The sequence below is a fragment of the Calliphora vicina genome, chromosome 5, assembly GCF_958450345.1.
Source record: "Calliphora vicina chromosome 5, idCalVici1.1, whole genome shotgun sequence".
NCBI lineage: Eukaryota > Metazoa > Arthropoda > Insecta > Diptera > Calliphoridae > Calliphora > Calliphora vicina.
The window spans coordinates 50,314,722-50,338,580 of record NC_088784.1 but is presented as its reverse complement, the minus strand read 5'-3'; the positions used below and the strand labels follow the sequence as shown (position 1 = coordinate 50,338,580).

General features: G+C 35.1%; 1 protein-coding gene across 1 annotated transcript in view; it reads right to left on the bottom strand.

Moving 5' to 3' along the window:
• Positions 1-1,348: 1,348 nt before the first annotated feature.
• LOC135962225 (uncharacterized) overlaps positions 1,349-23,859 on the bottom strand; it is a 58,565-nt gene continuing 36,054 nt past the window's right edge. The window contains exon 2 of the mRNA XM_065514039.1: positions 1,349-1,609. Within this exon, the coding sequence (XP_065370111.1) occupies positions 1,563-1,609 (47 nt within the window). The 3' untranslated portion in view covers positions 1,349-1,562. The remainder of the gene's footprint in view (positions 1,610-23,859) is intronic.

Here is a 23,859-nt window from a genome sequence, read left to right as displayed (position 1 = left end):
TAATTTTTTTCACCTGCCCTGAGTACTACTAATACATACTGTAGTGTACCGAATTGTAGTAATTAAGTATTTACATCGTTTTTGGGTACTCAACACTCTGGCGAAGCTACTAGATACTTTCAGAGTTGTATTCTTTTGACAAATTCCAAAAAAAATTAACGGGAAAAAAATAAATACTGTTTAAAAGTACATCTTTCATGTAGATAAAGGTTAATAAATCGCTATTAAATACAAAACTCTAAAGTAAAAACTATTTTAAAATGTCTTCTAGGAATTGTAAAATAAACCCAGACCATTTTTGTGTTATATGCGGAAAAATTATTCAGTCAAATCGAGGTTTTCCTATAACACAAACACTGCAAAACGCTTATTTACATTAAAAAATTTCGTAAAAGCTTTAAATAAGACAAAACCAGCATTTCAATATTTATGCAGCGTGTTCCCGAGTCTTTCTGAGGCTAAACTAAAAGAAGGGATATTTGCGGGTCCTCAAAGAAGAAAAAATTTGGTTGATACCAAATTTGAGTGCCTATTAACCGATGTTGAAAATGCAGCATAGAATTCTTTTAAACTTGTTGTTCAAGAATTTTTGGGGAATAAGAAAAGTCAAAATTACAAAGATATTGTTGCGAATTTATTACATAATTTCGAACTGATGGGTGTAAATATATCCCTCAAAAATCACTTTTTATATTCTCATGTGGATTTTTTCCCGGAAAACCTCGGACACATGAGTGACGAACATGGAGAGCGTTTCCATCAAGATTTGAAGTTTTTGAGAGGAATTATCAAGGTTTTTGGGATCAGAATATGCTAGGAGACTACTGTTGAAGTGTCGTGAGGGAGACAAATGAAAATAATTATAAAAAGAGGACTTAACACTTCACTTTTAATTTTGTTGTCCTAATTTAATGTACATTTTTATATGTTTCGTTTTTAATAAATATCTCAAAAGTTTGACGTCCTGGAATTTTTTTAATATTTTTTCCGAAGTTAGAAGACCTATATACACAAATCCCCATATGTTTCAATTCATGAGCAAAAACCTTGTAAACTAGTGTTATTGGTGACAGTAATTTTTACGTAATACACGGTTTTCTTCAAGAACAAATCCTTTTGTGGTCGATTGGCCAGTGGACTACACAACACACTAAAGGTTTCCCTTCGTCATTTTCAATGTAGGAAAGTTCAAATCAAATTCCATACACACTACACCCACTTTCCTCCCTCCCATAACCTATTTTCTTAGTTCCAACACAATACTTTGCATGAGTAGTGATAAACCCCTGAGTGCTGGGCCAAGAATCAAAAAAATCTAAGTACTTTCGAATAAATTAAATAAATCAAATTTACTGGATGACTTTTATTATACTTTTTACAGAGAACAAATTTACAGAATATTACAATAGTATTAAATGATATACATGTTACTTATGCGGAAACAGTAGATAAACAGGAAAACCACCATTTTTTACGAACATTTTTGCTGGTTTTAACGGCGAAAACTTGAAATATCTATGAATAACATTTTAATATTTGCAAGCAAGACTTTACCTTAAAAGTTATGACCTTTTAAAAGTTTCCCAGCTTTGCAATTTCCTCAGTTTTTCTAAAAAGAAAGAAAAGTTAAACTGTTGTAATATAATGCAAATGTATACCATCTTAATTTTTAGCACTTAAATGAAAATCTATTAGCCGATTCACGTCATTATTATTGGCGCATATTCATAACGTTGCCGGAATTTAACCAATGATTGTGTTTCTCACTAGTGGATTAATTTTGTTAGCATTGCCATACTTTTCAGTCAAATCACATGTTTATTCTTAAAATTTTTTCATATAAATATGGCAATACTATACATTTTATAAGAAAAAGCAACCGCGTTACATAACTTTTTTTGTAAATTTTAACTTTCTAAAAGAAAAAGCGACATAAAAGTATATAAAATGTATATTAAAAATTATATTGATGTTAATAAAGCAAATAAAAACAAAGAGCTGCTGTGCTGAATTGTTTATTTTATTTTCCATCTGTTTGTGCTTTGGCATTTTATACTTAAGTTTAACTCACCAATGATGCTCAGTTAAACCTAGATTATATAGCATATAAACAATAAGTGAGAAACACAATTTTTAGTTTAATTTAGGTTTAAGCGAAGAATGTAGATTATCTCTATCCCAGAAACTAGCTCTTAGTGTTAACTTTAACCTATTTAAGTTATTCACAGTTGGTTACTTTCTGCACAATAAGATAGCAATGATCATGGGTGAAGCCGTAACTAAATGCTAACTAATACATTAAGGGCCATTATTACAACTTGCCGTTATAGTTAATGTTACCTTTGGGGTACATTTTTCTATTGCTTAAAGTTACCTTTAACTGATTGATTTAATTTTAATACATTCCAAGCAGTTATTTTTTATGCAGTTCCTGTTTGGTACTTTGTGACCAAGACAATATCCTACGGATAGACTTCTTCTTCTTGCGGATGTTGATTTGGTTGCAGTCAAGATAAATAGATTGTCTAAAAATTACAATTCCAAATGTTCCTATTCAGAATACGATCATATTTCTGAGCTGGCCCCTCCTTTAGAATAGTAAGTAGATTTATGTTTTATCATAAAAATAAAAAATATATATGTAACAGTAGTTTTCGCTTAATTGATTTTCAAAAATGTTTCAGTTTTTGCTGCAATTATCCGAAAAATCATTTACCCGATATTCTTAATTGATTCAGCAACTCAATTAAAAGACACCCGTTTATGAATCAATTAAACGTTCATATTGCCCCAATTTTATTGTTTTAATTCATTTATTAGAAACAATGTTTATAACAATAACTTCTTAAAATAAACAATAACAAAAAGTAAATAAAAGGTAAAAGGAATAAATTAAATTAACTTCACATAAAAATGAGATCTACATATACAGTGAGTGTCACTCAAAATCGTACAACATATTTTTTTTTAAATATTTTGGAATTATACAGGCAATAATAGGTGATTATATAAAAAATTAAAAGTCATTTTATTAATTGGAACAAAAAATATGTACATATTTCAACAAAAAAGTTAACAAAACCTCAATTCGTTAAAAAAATATTGATGAAAATTAAAGAAAATCACAAAATTAATATTTCACTTAAATTCGTACAATTATATTAAATTATAATTAAAACTTTAAAAATTAAAAAAAATGTTAATATTAAATAATCCTAATACTTTGTAGGGTATCATTTGCTATTTTTTAGTGCCTTTACGATTTTAAATGAAGCGTTGATATTCTGGGCACTGACAGTCTTACCCAATTTTTTTATTTGTGAATAAGGGCAATTAAAATTATACCCAATTTTCTGATAGGTAATAGCACACACAATATAAAAATATCATTTTAAAATATTTCCAAAACATCAACTTTCTAAAACTAATGAATAAAATTTGACTACGATGGTGTACGATTTTAAGTGACATTCACTGTATGTATGTATCTCTTTTGTGTCTGAAGCAAAGTGGTAGATATTGAATAGGGGAAAAAAAAGCGGAGCATACCCGAAAAAAGTGCATCCAGTGCCTTAAAAATCGCAAAAATTACCTTTTTTTAAATTGTTTACCAATTTTCACCTGTTTTGCTCAATAACTGGATTACAAGTCAACTTTTTTGTTTTGCAATCGAATTTTTTGTTTGATAATTATGCGGATTTTTTTGTATTGTTTACAAAAATAAATTCTTAATACATAAGTCAATTAAGAGGGTAACGCAAATAACTCAATTAAACGAAAAGTTTATTGAATATATTGTATGGAATTTAATATTAGCGTTTTTTCTTGATCAAATAAGCGGGCAAATCAATAAAGCGGGGGACAATTATGCGGAAACTACTACAATTTCATATAGGTCTTTTTTGGAAATTTTCATTCATTCATTATATTAAATTACTAACAACTACCATTCCCACGACAGCCGGTTCTACGCACCGGAATGACCCGAGTTCACTCGGCCATACTGTCAACTCAGCAATCACTGCTGCTACAACAACAACTATACTATAAAATTAAATATTACATTTAAGCAGAAAAAGGAAAAATCCTTAAACTCTTTGTGAATAAGTACATTAGACATGCCCTTAAAAAATAGATTTGCTTTGGATGGGTCTTATTTTGTTCATTAGTAGCTAAAACTGACTACTGCAAAATTTAAGTGCAATCGGATAACTAGAACACGTGCCGGAAAACGATTGAATGTTGTAAAATTGGGTAAATAATGGATGTGTATGAAGATAAATATGCCGAGTTAAATATGTTTCGACGTAACAACTTACGTTATTACATATTTACCTCCAATGTTAAATATGTTATGACGTAACGACATATTTAACTATTGAAGACATATTAAAATAAATTAATTGTGGAAATTTCTTAATTCAATTACAATGAAAGATTTTTTGGGTATTTGGACAAATGCATCTTTATCACTCATATGGTCCACTTGGAACACGAAGATAATGGACCACTCTATTAGACGCTATAAAGCATTTGTCTGAATTGTATTTGTGAGTTTTTTAAAAATTTTTTTAAAATTTCACTTAAGGAAATTCATCGATTCTCTGAGGGTTTTTGGGCATATTTGGACAAATGCTTCTTTGTCACTCATATATACCATATGGAAAGTGAAGCCAATGGACCATTCTATCATACCCTGTCACCCTTTAGTCAGAATTGTATTTGTGAGATTTTTAAAAAATATTTGAAAATTTAACTTTGAGAAATTCATCGATTCTCTGAGGGTTTTCGGGCATATTTGGACAAATGCTTCATTGTCACTCATATATACCATATGGAAAATGAAGCCAATGGACCATTCTATCATACCCTGTAACCCTTTAGTCTGAATTGTATTTGTGAGATTTTTAAAAAATATTTGAAAATTTAACTTTGGGAAATTCATCGATTTTCTGAGGGTTTTTGGGCATATTTGGACAAATGCTTCTTTGTCACTCATATAGACCATATGGAAAATGAAGCCAAGGACCACTCTATTAGACTGAAATGTATTTCTGAGATTTTTAAATTTTTTTGGAAAATTCAACTTATAGAAATTCATCGATTCTCTGAGGGTTTTTGGGCATATTTCGACAAACGCTTCTTTGTCACTCATATAGACCATATGGAAAATGAAGCCAATAGACGTTATAACGTTTATATGAATCCTAAGTTTCAATATTTTTTTTTGTTTTATGACGGTAAAAGGTGCAATATTTCTTATACGATTTTTAAAATTTTGTTGAAAATTCAACTTATAGAAATTCAGCGATTCTCTGAGGATTTTTGGGCATATTTGGACTAACGCTTCTTTGTCACTCATATAGACCATATGGAAATGAAGCCAATAGACGTTATAACGTTTATATGAATCCTACTTTTAATTTTTTTTTGTTTTATGAAGGTAAAAGGTGCAATATTTCTTATAAATTCAAGATATTAAAGTTTAACATAGCCACTTATGTTAAAATACACGTTAGTTTGATAAACATGTTTGAAATCGAAAAAATTTCAAATGCAACGACAAAAATATCAAAAGCAATACAGAAAATTTTTTATGCCGTAAGACAATAAAAACTGTATGTATTTTTATAAATAACAACAGATATACATGGTCCAATGGCAAAATTCTCGCTACTTCTAATATTGATGCTGAATATTTAATAAAAGTACTGCTGAATGTAACTGCTCAATGGATGTCTGCGTTAAAGAAGGTCAAAAGAATATAACTACTGTTATGGAAGCTTATTCAAACCAATAGCAATTTAATTTATGCCATTTAGTGTCTTACAATGTAGCGAATCTAGCAAATTCAATTAAGTATGGCAATTTTATAAATTATATTAATAAATTTGATGTAATATCAGAAAAACAAAATAATTTCGCATTATTTTTTAAAGATTATACATTACATTGGGTTCCAGCAAAGAAAACACTTAAATCAGGTCGTGCAAGTGGAGGTTGTTTGTATGGCTTTAGAAATGAGCTACAAAAACTTTATTCTTTTAAATTTTTAAATATTTCTAATAATGCTGTACTAACTGCTAAATTTGTCGGAAGCGTATTCTATTTTATCCCAAAATATCTGAACTGCACAAATTGGAATTGTGATATGGCTAACTTTGAAGTATTCCTACAAGAGCTTAATGCTACAAATTTCTGTATACTTGGTGACTTAAATGCTAGAATCGCTGAAGAACAAGTTTTAGATGACAACTTTTTGCATGGTTTATCGCATATTAGTGGATTTAGACACTCAAAAGATAAAGAATTAAACGTCCAAGGTAAAAAACTGTTAGATTTGATTGGAAATTTCGGCGGCATAGTCATTTAGCACTATTTAGGACTGGAAATGATGCACAGGGAGAATACAGCTTTTGTGGAGTTATGGGTAGTTCTGTTATTTTTTTTTTTTTTAACGTTTATTTATTTATCGAATCTGCCTTAATTAGGCCTGACAATAAGTAATAAAATCTTATAACTAAAATTAAAACTAAATGCTCTCTGACGGGAGCGTTGATGTTCATAAGGGCCACATCTTAGCGGGGTGGTAGATCGGCTCTACGAAGCCTTGATCTTGTTTGGGTCTGTGTGAGATGTCTTGCAAGCGGGTTCGGGTGGTTCCACAATTTCATGATGTATTTCTCACGGACATTCTTGAATTCGTCTTTAACCAACGGTACTTGTAGGTCTCTATGGATGTTCTCATTTCTTATGTACCAAGGTGCACCTGTCATTATCCTAAGAATTCTCGATTGGGCCCTCTGTATAAGTTCAATACTGGAATTACTGGCCGTTCCCCACAATTGGATTCCATATGTCCAGATTGGTTTTAAAACACATTTATACAGGATGACTTTATAGTCAAGGCTTAATTTTGATTGGTGATTGAGTAACCAGTGAAGGCTAGAGGCTCTTAACTTCATGTGAAGTCTCTTGGCTTCTATATGACGACGCCAAGTAAGTCGTCTATCCAAGTGAATACCAAGGTATGTAACAGTATCTGTCTGTGGAATGTTTATGTTATTTAGTGTGATAGGTGGACAATCACCCCTTCTGAGAGTAAATGTGATGTGTTTACTTTTGAGTTCATTTACTCGTATTCTCCAGTTATTCAACCATATCTCCACGAGTCTCAGATAATTTGCCAATTTCGTAGAAGCTACCTGCGGATCTGCATGTGAGCTAAGTATTGCCGTATCATCAGCGAAAGTTGATATGGTAAGTCTATCACACACAGGCAAGTCAGAAGTATATATCAAATAAAGTGTTGGTCCGAGAACACTTCCCTGTGGAACACCAGCTTTAATTTCATAGTTTCCTGTTACATAATCGCAATATTTCACTCTAAAAACTCGGTCTGATATGTATGACTCCAGCAATCGATGCGTACTTGGTGGCAGTAGACACTTAATTTTGTGAATTAACCCCTTATGCCACACCTTGTCGAAGGCCTGGGCGATGTCCAAAAAGATAGCACAGCAGTATTTTTTATTTTCAAAAGATTTTCTGATCTCTCCAGTCAATCGATTAACTTGTTCAATGGTTCCATGTTGTTCACGAAAACCAAATTGATGAACTGGGATAATATTTTGGTTATTTAAGTATGGAATAATTTTACATTGCAATACTTTCTCAAATAACTTTGATATGCATGGCAGTAGACTTATAGGTCTGTATGAAGACGGCATTGTTAAATCTTTTCCTGGTTTAGGTATCATTATGATCTGAGCAATTTTCCAATTAGTTGGGAAAACGCCTAGTCTAATGATCGCAGAAAACAATACAGATAGCACGATTATATCTATATTCGGTAGGTTTTTAATCATGGATGGCGTAATTTTGTCATATCCTGGAGATTTTTTTGTATTTGTGTTATTTTTGATAACTTTTCGAACGTCCTCGGGACTTACTCTGATATGATCATCCGCTGTCTCGTGAACAGGAGGATTTTCCAGTACAAAATCATTGTTGGGTGGATTTGGCTTAAATACATTACGTAGGTGCTCGGCAAAAATTAATGCTTTGTCCTTATCATTTCTTGCCCAATTACCGTCAGATTTTCTCAACGGAGTTTTTCCCTCTACCGGTGGTTTGATGTTACGTGTGGCTTTCCAAAGAGAAAAGTTCGTATGTGTAGTATTCGTCAAACTCTCAATGTATCTTTCGTTTCTGCGATCCTCTTCTAAACAAAGGGCTCTCTTCAGTCTTCTAGTAGCGATGGACAGCCTCTGCTTTGCAGCAGGTGATCTATTTTGTTGCCATTCTCTTCTAAGCTTTCTCTTTTCGAGAAGCAATCGTTCAATATCTGAATTGGAAATATGCATTTTTGGCTTTCTAGAGATCTCGATCCTTGAATGATCCAGAGCCGAAATAATTAATGACGTGAAGTCATTGACGCATTCGTTTATCTCTCCCTCACACTGTATATTTGGATTTGTGTGGATATGGCTACTGATAAACTTTCTGTATTTAAGCCAATTTGTTTTGTAAAACGGAATATTTTCAGGAGATTTTGGTATATTTTTCCCATAATAGGTGACTATTACGGGTGAATGGTCGGAAGATAAATCAAAAGATATTTCCGTAGATATTGAATTTCGATCTACATTTCTGGATATGGCAAAGTCTATAAGGTCAGGAATTTTCCTAGGATCAGTAGGCCAGTATGTTGGTTGGCCAGGGGATATGACATCCAGGCAATTCCTACTGTCAACTAGGGCTTTGTAGAGCTGTCTTCCTCTAGGGTTAATTAGCCGTGAACCCCAGTATGTGTGTTTCGCATTGTAATCACCACATGCCAGGAAACGATCTCCTAGAGTTTCAAAGAATTCTTCAAATTTGTCCTTAGTCATCGAAAATCGTGGGGGGCAATATATGGAACTCACTGTAAGATTTCCAAATGAACATTCCAGTCGTATGGAAGTTGCTTGCATATATTATTTTGAAAATTCATCTAGGGCATAATGTTTTAAACGGCTTTTAATCAAGATACCAGTACCACCATGAGCTTTTCCGTCGGGATGATTTGTGTTATGGAATGAAAATCCTGGAATATTAAAGTTGTATCTATTTGTAAGGTAGACGTCTTTACTTATCATAAAATTATAAACCTCAGATTTATGTTGGTTCAAACCATTTGCATTCCAAAAACAAACTTTCAAGAAACTCATTTTTTTGATAGGAGGATTTGAAGCATTTGGTTCTGCGCTCTCAAAAGCTCTTGTATTGTGTTTTGCATGGTTGACATTATGTTAGTCATGTTTTCATTAAGAGAGGTAATATTTTGTGTAAGCGCTTGTAACAGGTTTTCTAACCCTCCCGTATTTTGGGGTATATTAGGCTGCTTATTTTCTGACTTCAAAACACCAGCGTAAGAGTTGGTTCCAGATTTAGCCGTGTTTAATTGTGTGAAATTTGCATTCATTGTCGTAGAGTTCTTATTTTCATTATTACGGGCTACTGAATTTACTGGTGTAGGAAAATCTATGTTACCCGCAGATGGAACAAAAAAGTCATCTCTCTTTGGTTGACGCCTCTCTCTCAATCTTTTTAATAATTCTTTGTAAACTGGGCATCCCCGATAATTCGCCGTATGGTCGCCACCACAGTTTCCACATTTCTTTTTGAGACCCTTTTGGATAATATCACATTGTGATGAAGAATGCAAGTCTCCGCATGCAACACATACAGTGCGTAGAGTACAATAATTTCTCGTATGTCCAAACTCTTGACAGTTACCACACTGGACGGGTCGATTTCGCTTGAGAGGTTCCTCAATAGTTATTCTACGATTCAGTAAATAACGAAGAGAGTATATTGGGTGAGTTTCATTCCCTTTTAGTTTTTTATCATCTGGATCTAACTCTACTCTAAACATTGGTTGAGGAGTTTCTATACCCTTTATGACCACTATAAGGCCTTTACTACTTTTCAGCTGATATGTGTAGAAATTCTTCTTGCCGTCGTTTAAGTATTGAGAGATTTTTCTATAATCCTCCTCAGTGTATATGACTATTTTCGTTTCATGCACACCACCTTTTCTTATTGGGACGATGTGGAAATTATTTTTTCCAACAAGATCAATTAATATTTTTACCAAACTATTAGAACTAGGTTCCCGAAGGAAGATTGGTGGTGGCTTTAATGGTTTCTGATTAGAATTACCATTTTTAACAGACTTAATATTGTCATCTTCACTCAAAAGCGCGAAACGATTATTATTCAAGGGACTTGTAGTTAGTTTCTGCTTTTTAAAAGGTGTCTCCTTTTTTTGTGGACTTAAAATTCTTTTATTAATACTTATGTATCTAAGCATACCTGGTAATACTGCTGGTTTTGTTGTGGTTATATTTCTTACATCCTTTGGAATGGCACCCTTCGATGCACCATTGTTACTACTTACGGTTTTATTAGTGTTAATTACACTTGCGCTCTCACTAGAATTAGTTTTCTGTGGTTTATGTAAAGCTTGTGTATACATGTTTAACTCTGATGTTGTTGTTGTGTTTAACACAGGCGTATTGTTCTTTATATTGGAATTTTTTGTATTCTCTTTTGTGCTATATTCTATACAATCACTTTTCGGTGATATTGATTGCATATTATTTGCATCATATAATTGAAGAGCAGGGGAACAAGAGCGAGCTCTCTCAATAGGTTTGGCGGTTAAATAATGTTTGTTGTAATTGCGATCAGTTATATTTTTTTGATCACTCTCCCCACTGAGAAATATGTATGCATTTCTGCCGTTTAAGCTGAGCCTAGCAGTCTCATCATGAGAACTCATATGCTCTTTCACTCAAATCAAAAGAAAAGGAACACAAACACACTTTCTTATTAATTTAAATCTATTTTTGATAATTTAACAATTTTTTTTTTTGGCACTATTTGTTTGTTTTTTTTACACTGTTTTAGGTGCACAATTGGTTTTTTTTTATTATTTTTCTTTAAGCGTCCAAATCGCCAAATATTGTATATATTTTTAACTTTAAAAAAAAAAAACTTTAACACTTTTAACTTCAATAAAAGTACGGAGCGAGCTAAAAACACGTCTGTCTCTTAAGAAAGAAAAACGAATGACTGTATTTGTTCACATAGTCTTCTGCAATATGTTGATGATTTTTCTATTGCATCTAAACCCTACTCAGATCATATGCCATTATGTTTAAAAATAATGAGTAATTGTCACAACGTAAACAGAAACGTAAATTCGACTTTACAAAGATTAAACTGGAACGATAAACTTGCTGCTAAATATGTAGTAAATCTCAATTCTCTTTCGTGTGAAGTGGATCTGCAATCAAATATATCGGTGGATGATCTTGTGTCTACAATAATACAAAAAATAAAACAAGCTAATCCTACTAAAAGAAATAAAAAAGTTTTTGAACCGAAACAAAAATGGTTTGACTGGAAGTGTGCTCGGTCTCGTAAAAATATGCTCAAGAGGTTACGTATGTATAAAAAAACATCACACAAATGTGAATAAGTCGCGATATTTTGCAGCAAGAGTAAAGTATATGGAAATTTGCAACACAAAGAAATTAGAACTGTATAATAAAAATTTAGTACAGCTGAACTCGATAAAATGTAGCAGCGAGTGGTGGAAATTATCTAAATCGATGAAAACGCAAACACACACGATTAGAGGTACCTTAAAAGCAGATGACTTTCTGATGCACTTTAGCTCAATGTTACAAAATTCTGGAGATACACCAACAGTAAGTTGGTCTATGCCGTATTTTACGGATCCACTTTTAGATTCTCCTATTGAATTATGTGAAATTTCGTCGGTTATCAAAACCCTAAAACTAAACAAAGTTCCTGTTCAAGGTTTATCGCTGATCGACACACTCTGCAAGATCTTTAATACTATAATGCTGAACCGTATTACTGAATGGATTGACAACAACAACATATTAAATGATCCAAGCCGGATTCAGAAAAAATTATTCAACTGTGGACAACATCTTCAACCTTGTTAATATTGTACATTTAAACCTCAATAACGGTAAAAAGAAATACGCTCTTTTCGTTGACTTTTCTTGTGCATTTGATACTATACCAGGAAACTGTTTATTTTATAAACTCTCCTGCATGGGATTATCATCTAAAATTATAAGAATTTTACAATCTGCATATGATAGTACTTATAGCCGAGTGTGGGATGGTAATAATTTGTCCGATTCATTTCCTGTTGAAATTGGTGTCAAACAGGGATGTATATTAAGCCCAGACTTATTTTCACTATATCTCAATGATTTACTAGATATTTTACCTGGTGGTGTAAATGTAGCGGGTATAAATGTGAAGATTTTACTTTATGCTGACGATATCGTTATTCTTTCGGAAACTCCAACTGGATTACAAGATATGATTGATGCTTTGCATAGTTATTGTCTCACATGGCGCTTAAAAGGTAACCTTAATAAATCTAAAATAATTGTCTTTCGCTCTGGAACAAGAATCTGCTCTAACCTAAAGTGGCATTTTGGTGAAGATAATATAGATATTGTAAACAGTTATAAGTACCTTGGGACCGATATTGACTACAACTTGTCATTTAAAAACACTTGAGAAACAAACTAGCGGACTCAAAATTAGCAATCAATTCAACCTGGTCCAAATACTTAAACCACCCAAAAATCTCGAAAAACAACAAACTTAAAATATTTTAAGCTGCTTCCAGATCCATTATGTTTTATGCTGCACAAAAAAGATGCTATATTTACCAAGTTCAACACCTAACTATATGTTATATCTGGAAACTGGTCTAGACCCTTTATATGTTTTTACCCTAAAATTGCACTTTGATTACATAAACAAAGTCTTAAAAATGCAACAAAGCAGACTTCCACGTATACTTGCGGAGAAGGTTATAGCCCTTAATGTGTATTGGGCAAAATAATGGTCAACTATACAGTGACGGACAATATAATAGAATCACTACATATGAATTCGATTAAAGCGGTAAAACTACAAAATTTGATTTCAAAATTTAAAATTTGTTCATTATATATTAATGCTCATAGCGTAAACAATAAATAGAAAAAAATAAAATAAAAAAAATAACACATTCTTATGTTAAAAACGATGTCAAATCTAAAAGACTAAATAAAATATGCGACATTCAAATAGAATCAATCAGATCGGGAAATTGCATACCATATTTCCTGAATTTTCTGCCAAAGTTCTTCCTTGTTTTTAAATTTTTCAGGTCAGGATTTTTCAGTCTTTTACTATTTTCCATAGGATTTAAGTCTGGTTATTGAGACGGCCATTCCATAACATGAATTTTGTTATATAAAAACCATTTTTTGGCAAGACCAGACGTGTGCTTTGGGTCATTATCTTGCTGGAAGAGCCATTTTAAAGGCATATTCCATTCTGCATGTGGCTTTATAACATTCTCCAAAATATTTACATACAAGTGCTAATCCATATTTTCTTTAATCCAATAAAGACCAACGCAATACCAAGAAAAGTATCCCCATATAATAATATTTCCCCAACCATGTTTAAACGTTTTTGGTTTTTGCCATTTTTTGGACTTCTAACCCATGTCTTATCATCACTACCAATAAAATTAATGGTCGTTTCGTCCGTCCACAACACATTTTGCCACTTTTTTATATTTTCTGGCCCACACCAATCCTTATGATTGCTCCTGGTTTTAAATGAAATATTGGTAGTGATTCTATTGTAATGTCCGTCACTGTATGTCAAACTCTACAATTTTCACCAGTACATCCTAGCCTGCTCATCACACACTATAAAAAAATATTAAATCTATTAAAAATAAATGAAAGAAATACTAATATTCTTAACGCATCTCATTCACAATTCTACGATCTGTATTCTAAACTTGATTACAATCTTATCCCATCACTCATAGAGAATTTTTCAGCAAGAGCAACCAGTTTAATTGTACGAGCTCGTGGATTACTTGATATTAATGCAAGAGCCTTTAGAAACGACTCAGTTGGCATATGCACAATTTGCAATCTGGATGAATCTGAAAACACGCAGCATTTCATCGGTACGTGTCCAATTTATAATGAATTTAGATTTAAATATTTTGGTAAACCACAATTAAATAATAATGAAGTTTTAAATTTACTAAATGGCATAAACCCATATTCTTTATATAAATACCTTGAAATTTGCTTAAAGTATAGAAAATTAATAATAAATGAATTTGATTTTTAATCTCCTCTACAAAATGTTAAAAATAGTTTGTAATTATATTAAAAGAAATCTGATAAATTAATTATAATTAAAAAAAAAACACAACAATTATGTTAGGCCAAATATAGATTAGTAAAAACATTGTAAATTTCCTGAACTGTACAAAAATTTACTTATATCTATCAATAAATGGGTAGTCATCTTGACGCGATGTAGAGGCTTAAGTGCGATGATTCGCGTTGGCCATGCTGGAGGGGACAGTTTAACTTGAGTTGGCTGTCTCTGGCAGGGTCTCCCATTCCAGAAGGGCACGCGTTGAGCATGATACTAAGAACTACCCTCCCTTTGTCTGATAGCGTCTGTTCTCCTCTGGGGCGGCTATCAGATGTTATTTCCATCGAACCATTTTCCCCTCATTGAGAGGGGTGGTTAAGGTGGATAGTCCGGCTGGTCCGTAAGGACTCTTTAATGTCCGTCCGAAATCCACCAGCGTCTGTTTCCCATATTGGGCGGCTGGTGGTCTGCGTCTGTTTCTCCAATGGGGCGGCAGTTATCTCAACTCCTGGCAGCAGGTATAAAATGCAAGTAATTGTCCATCAGGACACATGGAAGAGGATAAGGCATGCCCCATGTACCCGGTCGGGGGCTTCATAATCTCCGGGGACCCTACTCCCACAGCGATGGTTTCGGGCTGTGGTGAGTTGAATGCTACTGCAACTCAGGCTAGTCAGGTGATCACACCGGGCCAGACTAGTCTGCATGCTACTGGTGTCGCAAGAGGTCAATCTGGCATACCCAGATTGGCTGATTGTAAAAAATCCAAGGCAATAGGTGGTAGTGACCTAAGCGGCGAGGTACCTCTGGACTTCTCTCCAAGTACCTCCAAAGCCGCGAAAGCCCAAGTCGTCAAGGCGGCTAAACCCCCTGTTTCGGGTGCCTCTAAGGGGGAAGCGACTAAGTCGCCCCTCACGGATGCTTCCCATATGCCAACTGTGCGCTCAGGTCTTGTGAAGGAATCCTCCTGTCCTGAAGACGCATCACCCCTGGCCAATCCCGGCTCTGAAACAAACCCCAGGCATAAAAACCCTGCTAGAAGGGCTGCTACCACCAGGCGTTCCGCTTACCGCTTTGTTGAGGCACTTGGCTCGAAAGGAGCAACAAGCTTCGCTTTCCTGGGCGAAAGCCTATATTGCTGGTCTCAAGACCGCTCCTCCTTCTGCTGAATTACCAGCGGGGCCTAAACGGCAACGTTCAGAGGAGGATACAGCGACCAAGAGCCAGCAACCGGGACCTAAACGTCCCAAAGCGGCACAAAGGTCGTTAGCTAAATCCTTTAGCGAGATTGTCAAAGACAGTCTTGTTAGGGCGGTTATCGACCGGAGTGCGAATGACGGATCCATATCTCAATTGAATTGGGATATGGTGAAGCAAAAACTGGTAGGGGTGTTTTGGAAAGTTCTCAAAGAGAATCCAGGCACTCATCCACAATGCGATGACGCTGGTTGGTACCAGGGTCACGTAAAACTTATGTCTTGTGTAGATGAACGCTCAGCGTTGCTACTAAAGACTGCCGTCGCATCACTGGGTGAGGTTTGGCCGGGGTCTAGGCTTGAGGTGGTATCTGTGAGTGAGATACCCCGAAAGCCTAGATCCATAGCTAAAATACCAGCTGAGCCATCTAGCCCGGAGGAGATCTTGGAGATCCTTCAGTGCTGTAACCCACAGCTTCCAACTCAAGACTGGAAAGTTGTTAAGGTTACGGACGCTGAGGGCTCTTCAAGGAAAGCGATCGTTGTCCTGAATAAGGACTCTTTGGGGCCGCTAAGGAAGGCACAAGGGAAGGTCTACTATGGATTTGGTACGATCATCCTGCGTGTCTACCGTAGCGACAACAAAGGCGATACATCCTCAGGTGATGTTAAGCCCATGCTCTCGGAAGAGGGCATGGATTGCAATGACGCCACTGATCCAGCCGACACTGAAGATACCAACTCAGTCTCCGAACTAGTTGGTACATTCTTTGAACGGATGGATGAGGTGGTGGACGAGGACGCCCTCCTGAATTCTGACCAGGAGGACGCCGACGTCACTATTGTAAAAATGGAGCATGGTGAGGGTGACCCAGATAAACCTTCACCACTCTAAAGCAGCATCAGCTGCACTGCTCCTCCGAATTGCTCAGAACGGGGAGGAGCTAGTCATGGTCCAGGAACCTTGGGTCCATCAGGACCGTATCTGTGGACTATGTTTGAAGGGCTATAAGCTCTACTTCGCTAAAGGCGCAGGTAAAATTAGATCCTGTATATTGGCTAAAAGCTCTTTGAAAATCTTCATTCTGTCTGATTACAGTAATGAAGATACAGTAGCAGTCTCATGGGAAACTAATGAAGGCTGTTTGTTATGGCTGATATCCAGCTACATGGCGCATGACCACGGGGAGCATCCACCAAACGATGATATCCGTAGTGCTGTGAAAAAGGCGAATGAGTCCAGGATACCATTGGTTATCTGTGCTGACGCTAACTCGCACCACATTGTATGGGGTAGCAGCGACACCAACACAAGAGGTGAGAGTCTTTTCAGTTTCATACTTAATAGTAGTTTGGAAGTAGTTAATAGAGGTTCAGAACCTACCTTCATTGTTTCAAACAGAAGTGAGGTACTAGACTTAACACTTGTGAGTGCTGAGCACCACAGTATGATTAACAATTGGGCTGTCTCCGACGACTGCTCTTTTTCTGATCATCTATATATTGATTTCAATATCAGTGTAACTTATAGGAATGATAATACCATTCTAAATAGGAGGAAGACCAATTGGGAGTTGCAGAGTGATGTACTCTCCCGGTCTCTACCAAACCCGCCCACTATTGAAAATAGGGACGATATTGAGGTAGCAGTTGAGGCACTTACAGAAGCGTTCCAATCAGCTACTAATTTGGCCTGTAAGCCGAATATCTGCAGGGGTAGGAATAAGCCACCCTGGTGGAACCCTGAGATTGCACACGCAAGAAGGGCGTGTAGTAAATTGTTCAACGAGGCAAAGAGGCTGGGTAACTGGCCGGAATATAAGTCCTCAGTGAACCACTTTAAGAACCTTACGAGGAATGCGAAAAGGAAAGCCTGGAGGGACTTCTGTAGCGGCGTGGAAGGATCCTCTGAGACTAACCGATTACGTAAAATTCTATCAACTTCACCGGTTGTACCAAGCTATATCCAGAAACCCTGTGGTAGATGGACTCTGAATAGTAAGGAAACACTTGAGGTCCTATTAGATACTCATTTTCCAGGTTGCCTTCCAGTCGATGATGAGACTATGAATGGGGCTGCCGATTCTGTTGCTCCGGGTGATAACTCTGTTCCGATAAACAGGGATAGAATCCAATGGGCAATCAAAAGCTTCGACCCGTTTAAATCTCCTGGGCCGGATGGCATTATTCCTGCTGATCTTCAAAAGAACGAAGAAATAGTTGTACCATGGCTCATTAGCATATACACAGCGTGTATTAGATGGACCTATATCCCCACATGGTGGACGAGATGCAGAGTAGTCTTCATTCCTAAAGGTGGTAAGGCGACTTACACTAAACCAAAGGATTATAGGCCAATTAGCCTTGCATCCTTCCTGCTGAAAACCCTAGAAAGGGTGATTGACGTATATCTGAGAATGACCATTCCGTCGGAACTCATCTCTAAATCCCAACATGCCTACACCAAAGGCAGATCTGTGGAAACAGCTCTACATTCGCTAGTTGGCTCCATTGAGGAGTCGCTAATACATAAGGAGTATTCACTTGTTGCCTTTCTCGATATTGAAGGAGCTTTTAATAATGTCAGGCCCGATGCCATCCTATCTGCGATGGATGAACTGGGAATTGATCTATGTGTTCGCCGACTAGTCGAAAAGATACTCGGTTATAGAGTCATTTGTGCTACTTTAGGTGGTGTAAGTGTTTTAAAAGTGGCCAATCGTGGAACCCCGCAGGGGGGTGTTTTATCACCACTTCTGTGGAATTTGGCTATGAATTCCCTGTTGATCAGGATGGACAACAGAAGGATCAAGACAGTCGCATATGCTGACGATGTTGCAGTTTTTATATCTGGCAAATTTCTGGATACAATATCCAGTTGTATGGAATCAGCATTAAGTACACTGAGTGAGTGGAGTATTTCATGTGGACTTAGTGTGAACCCACAAAAAACGGAACTGGTTCTCTTCACTAGGAGGTATAAGATCGATGACTTCAGACCACCTAGATTGAATGGAATCAGTCTTGAGATTAGAGATAATGCGAAGTATCTTGGCATCATTCTAGATAAAAGATTGTCCTGGAATTTGAATATTCAAAACAGGATTAACAAGGCTTATGTAGCCATCTACTCCTGTAAGAAGGCAATTGGTACAAACTGGGGTATTATGCCGAAGGGTATCAGTTGGATCTTCAAAGCAGTTGTTAAACCCATCTTGTTCTATGGAGTGTTGGTGTGGTGGCACGCCTTGGATAATGCTACTCACCGTAAGGCTGTGGAACGAGTTCTCAGGACTATTGCGATACTGATTACAGGCGCTATAAGGACTACCCCCTCTAAGGCACTTTTTACTATCCTGAACTGGTTACCAGTTGATTTGATGGTGATACAAATGGCTCTCAACTCTGCTGTGAGACTAAATGCTGGTTGTTCGTGGTATGGTAAAGATCATGGGCACTCTAAGATACTGAACTACTATGGGTACTTACATAGTAATGTCGATTACTGCATCGCAAAACCATTTTTCGATATGCATTTCCATATTAAGATCCCGAATAGGGATTCATGGCAGCGCGGACTCTTACCCCCTGATGATGTCATAAGGGTATTTACTGATGGCTCAAAGAGGGGCAATAGGGTCGGTGGTGGTTTCTTTATTGAGAACTATGGGATTAAATCCTATTTCAGGCTACCTAACTTCTGTACGGCTCTTCAGGCGGAAATTACGGCCATTAAACGTGCATCCAACTGGCTGAGGTTTTATCAAATATCTGGTGATATATGTATATTTACCGATAGCAAGGCTGCCGTTAAAGGAATAGCGGGTGTCTTTACGACATCTAGGTTAACCGAGGAATGCCGGGTATCCCTTAATGAGATAGCGAGACATTCTAGGATAACGCTTATATGGGTCCCTGGCCACGATGGTAATCAGGGTAATTGTATAGCTGACGAACTGGCCAAAATGGGGGCGATGATGGATGATGATGAGATCGACCCCTTTTCTGGTATTTCCCTTGCTATATGCAAGATGGCTGTTCAGCGGACACTATATGAATCTGCACAAAGCAGGTGGACCAATGAGTCTTCCTGTGTTACAACGAGGTCTACTTGGCCCGTATATGATGCCAGCAGGACGAATCTACTTATGGAATTTCGTCGTGAGCAAATAAGGCTAATTGTCTCCTTCATTACAGGACACTGTATAATTGGGACACATGCTAGGAGATTGGGCCTACGGTATAATGACTACTGTAGGAGCTGCCATAATGAAGAAGAGGATGAGACGGTGTCACACCTATTCTGTCAATGCCCGGCTCTGATAAATCTGAGGGAACGCATCTTCGGAACACCATTCCTATCATGCTTAGATGAGCTATCAAGGATAAGTCTTAGACGAATCTACTCTTTCATCAGAGAATCTGGTTGGTTTAGCCTGGAAATAACGGACGTATAATTAATACCAAGATGTTTACCCCTTGGGTATCACAATGGGATCAGTTTTGAATGGACCCAAGTGAGCTGCTTGAAGAGTGGCTACCCATGGAACCTAACTTAACCTTAATAAATAATAATAATAAAATAAAAACTGTATGAGTTTTATATTCTGTGACAAGTCCTTTGTATGAAGAGAACGTGAATTTTTTAAAAAATAGTGTATTAGAAAAATATTAAAATGTTAAATAAAGAAATATTTAGTTTTTTAACAAGGATTTTTTATTCGAAAAATAACGTCAATGATGTTAAATGTTCATTAGACGACTTTTTTAATTTGCCAATACATTGTTACAAAATTCTGAGATGGCATATAGCTCCCAACAAGAAAAATATTTATCGGCTAAAAAGAAAAATTGAATTATTGGTAATTAAACGATAGTGTTTCCAATTTTAATTGCATTATAAATTGATATTTGTTTTAATAGCGTAATTCAGAATTAAATTTTATGATGGAAGCAGATTCATATTGCGAATGGTGTAATGATCGTGGGTATAATAAATTGAAATTGCACAACTTAAAGAAAGTGAACAGATTTTTGCAAAAGGTATGAATTTATTCTGTGTTGTTTAGTGAAATTAAAATTCGACATATCGGGTATCACAGTCACGTTTTTCTCATCATATAATATAAATCCTGGTCCAGTTTCTATTTTAATTATAAAAAAGTGAAGGAATGTAATTTAACGAGGATAATACCTCCAAAATACCATATTTTCTAAGACCAGTCAAAATCCATAAAGACTTTGTTAAATTTCAAATCGTGATAACATAACAGGGAACTAACACTAACTGTCGAACTGTGCGGACGTGTTTTTTAATTTGATCCGACAATGTGAAAAAATAAAACAAAAATCTAATGTAATTAATTTTACATTAGCGTCTTGCGAAATTAGTTAAATTTTGTGAGAATAAAAGACCACAAAAATAAAAAAATTAAAGAAAAACAAGTCAGAGAGCTATATTCGGCTGTGCCGAATCTTAAATACCCTTCACCAAATTATACTTTAAAATAAAAATTTTAAATATTTTTAGGTAAACACAAATTCAATTTTATTTTTCCAATTTTTTGGAATTTTTTTTTCGAAATTGTTTTTTAATATTTTTTTCGATTTTGACCCATTGTAGGTCCACCTTACTATGGTCTTATATACGTCGTTGCAAAGGTCTTTGAAATATCTATCATTAGATAATCATTATACAGATATAGGTCAAAATCTTGTGTAGAACAACATTTTCTGTAGAAAATCTTGTGTAGAACAATATTTTCTATAGAAAATCTTGTGTAGAACAATATTTTCTATAGAAAATCTTGTGTAGAACAATATTTTCTATAGAAAATCTTGTGTAGAACAATATTTTCTATAGAAAATCTTGTGTAGAACAATATTTTCTATAGAAAATCTTGTGTAGAACAATATTTTCTATAGAAAATCTTGTGTAGAACAATATTTTCTATACAAAATCTTGTGTAGAACAATATTTTCTATACAAAATCTTGTGTAGAACAATATTTTCTATACAAAATCTTGTGTAGAACAATATTTTCTATACAAAATCTTGTGTAGAACAATATTTTCTATACAAAATCTTGTGTAGAACAATATTTTCTATACAAAATCTTGTGTAGAACAATATTTTCTATACAAAATCTTGTGTAGAACAATATTTTCTATACAAAATCTTGTGTAGAACAATATTTTCTATACAAAATCTTGTGTAGAACAATATTTTCTGCTGCTAGTAAAAATCGCTAGAGGATCGCAGAAATAAAAATTAAATTCAAAGTTTGACAAATACCAAACACACAAATTTTTCCCTTTGGAAGGCAACGAAAAATATCAAGCCGCCGGTAGAGGGGCAAAGCCCTTTAAGGAAAGCTGAAGGTACCTGGGCTTGCAGCACGGAGGAAAAGGCTAAAATATTTGCCGATCACTTAAGTACAGTCTTTCAACCAAACTCGCCAACAACTGTTTTTGAATTTGAGGAGCCACCTATGTCAACATTATATAATGATGACATATTAGCTATAAGCCCAGAAGACATTAACGAAGTAATCAATGATAATATAATATTAAGAAAATCACCTGGAAATGATTCAGTTACACCTACTATAATTAAAAACCTACCGAGTGTGGCAATAATTGTGCTATCTACAATATTTAATACGATCTTTAAACATGGAGTTTTTCCAACAAATTGGAAAACTTCTCAGATAATAATGATACCAAAGTAAAGACTTGACCGTACCATCCTCCTATAGACCAATAAGCTTACTTCCTTGCTTATCGAAGATATTCGAAAAAGTGTTCCAAAAGAAAATCATACCATTTTTAAATGAGAAAAATATAATCACAGTTCATCAATTTGGTATCCGGGAACGCCACGGAACAATCGAGCAAGTTTAAATTAAAGAAATATTGTTCAGCAATATTTTATGATGTCACTCAAGCCTTCGATAATGTATGGCACAAAGGCCTGGAATATATACTCATAAACTATTGGAATCTTATCTATCAGACAGCATATTTACAGTTAACTACAACAATTACGTAACAAGAGAATATAGGATTGAAGCAGGAGTACCACAAGGAAGTGTTCTTGGACCTACCCTCTATTTGATTTACATCTCTGATTTGCCTACGAGCGATGAATTGACTATTTCTACATTTGCTGATGACATCTAGTATACTAGATGGCTACTTAAGATGTGTGGAAACATGGTTAAACAAATGGAGAATACGTGTAAATGAGTTAAAAAGCAAACATGTTAAGTTCACAATTCTTATGAGAAGCAGACGTGTTTTTTATTCGCTCCGCGATTTAAGTGGTTTCAGTGAAAATTTAAATAAAAAGGAAAAATTTAGCGATTGGACGCAAAAAAAATAAATATTTCTCTTAGTGTTTAATATAAACAAACAAAAAAAAATTATACAATATAACAAAAAAAATAGAAATTTGTTTAAAAGTGATTTGTTTAATTTCTTTTTTTCAAATTTCGTTAAATTACTGTGAGCATATGAACTCTCATAATGAGAGTAGACTCAGTTTAAACGGTAGAAATGCCTACATATTTTTGAACGGGGAGGGTGAAAATAGAAGTGCTAACAAAAATATAAGAGATCCAGACTTTAACAAAAATTATTTAACCGCCAAACCGATTGAGAGAGCGCGCTCTTGTTCCCCCGTGATACAAATACATGAGAACAATATTGCACACACATCATCACCTAGTAATGCTTGTTTAGAACAAAGCATAAAAGAAAATAAAAAGTGTTCTGGTACAACAACAAATACTGCAGTAGATATAACAGAGTCGACAATGATAAATACACAAGCTTATGATAATCCACTAACAAAACCTAGTGAGAGTTTTAATGTATTTAACACTGAAAATACCGTGATGGAATATAATGGTACATCAAGGGGTGCTATACCTAAGGTTGGAAATAAGATAAGTAAAACTAAATCTCCAGTTCAAACAGGTATGCTTAGATATATAAGAATTAATAAGCGAAATTTAAGTCCCCAGAAAAGTCTGCCTTCTGAGAAAAGGCAAAAAATTACTGATAACCCCTTGAAAAGTAACCGTTTTGCTCTCTTGGGTAATCATCAAAAAAAATGATGATAAATCCATCCGTAAACCGTTAAAACCACCACCAATATTTCTTCGTGAAACTAGCTCTAATAGCTTAGTGAAATCATTTATTGAACTCATTGGAAAAAATAATTTTCATATTGTTCCAATAAGAAAAGGAGATGTGCAAGAGACAAAAATCTCTCAACACCTAAATGACAGTAAGAAAAACTTTTATACATATCAACTTAAGAGTTGCAAGGGCTAGATAGTAGTCATAAAAGGTATTGTATCCAGTGTAGATACAA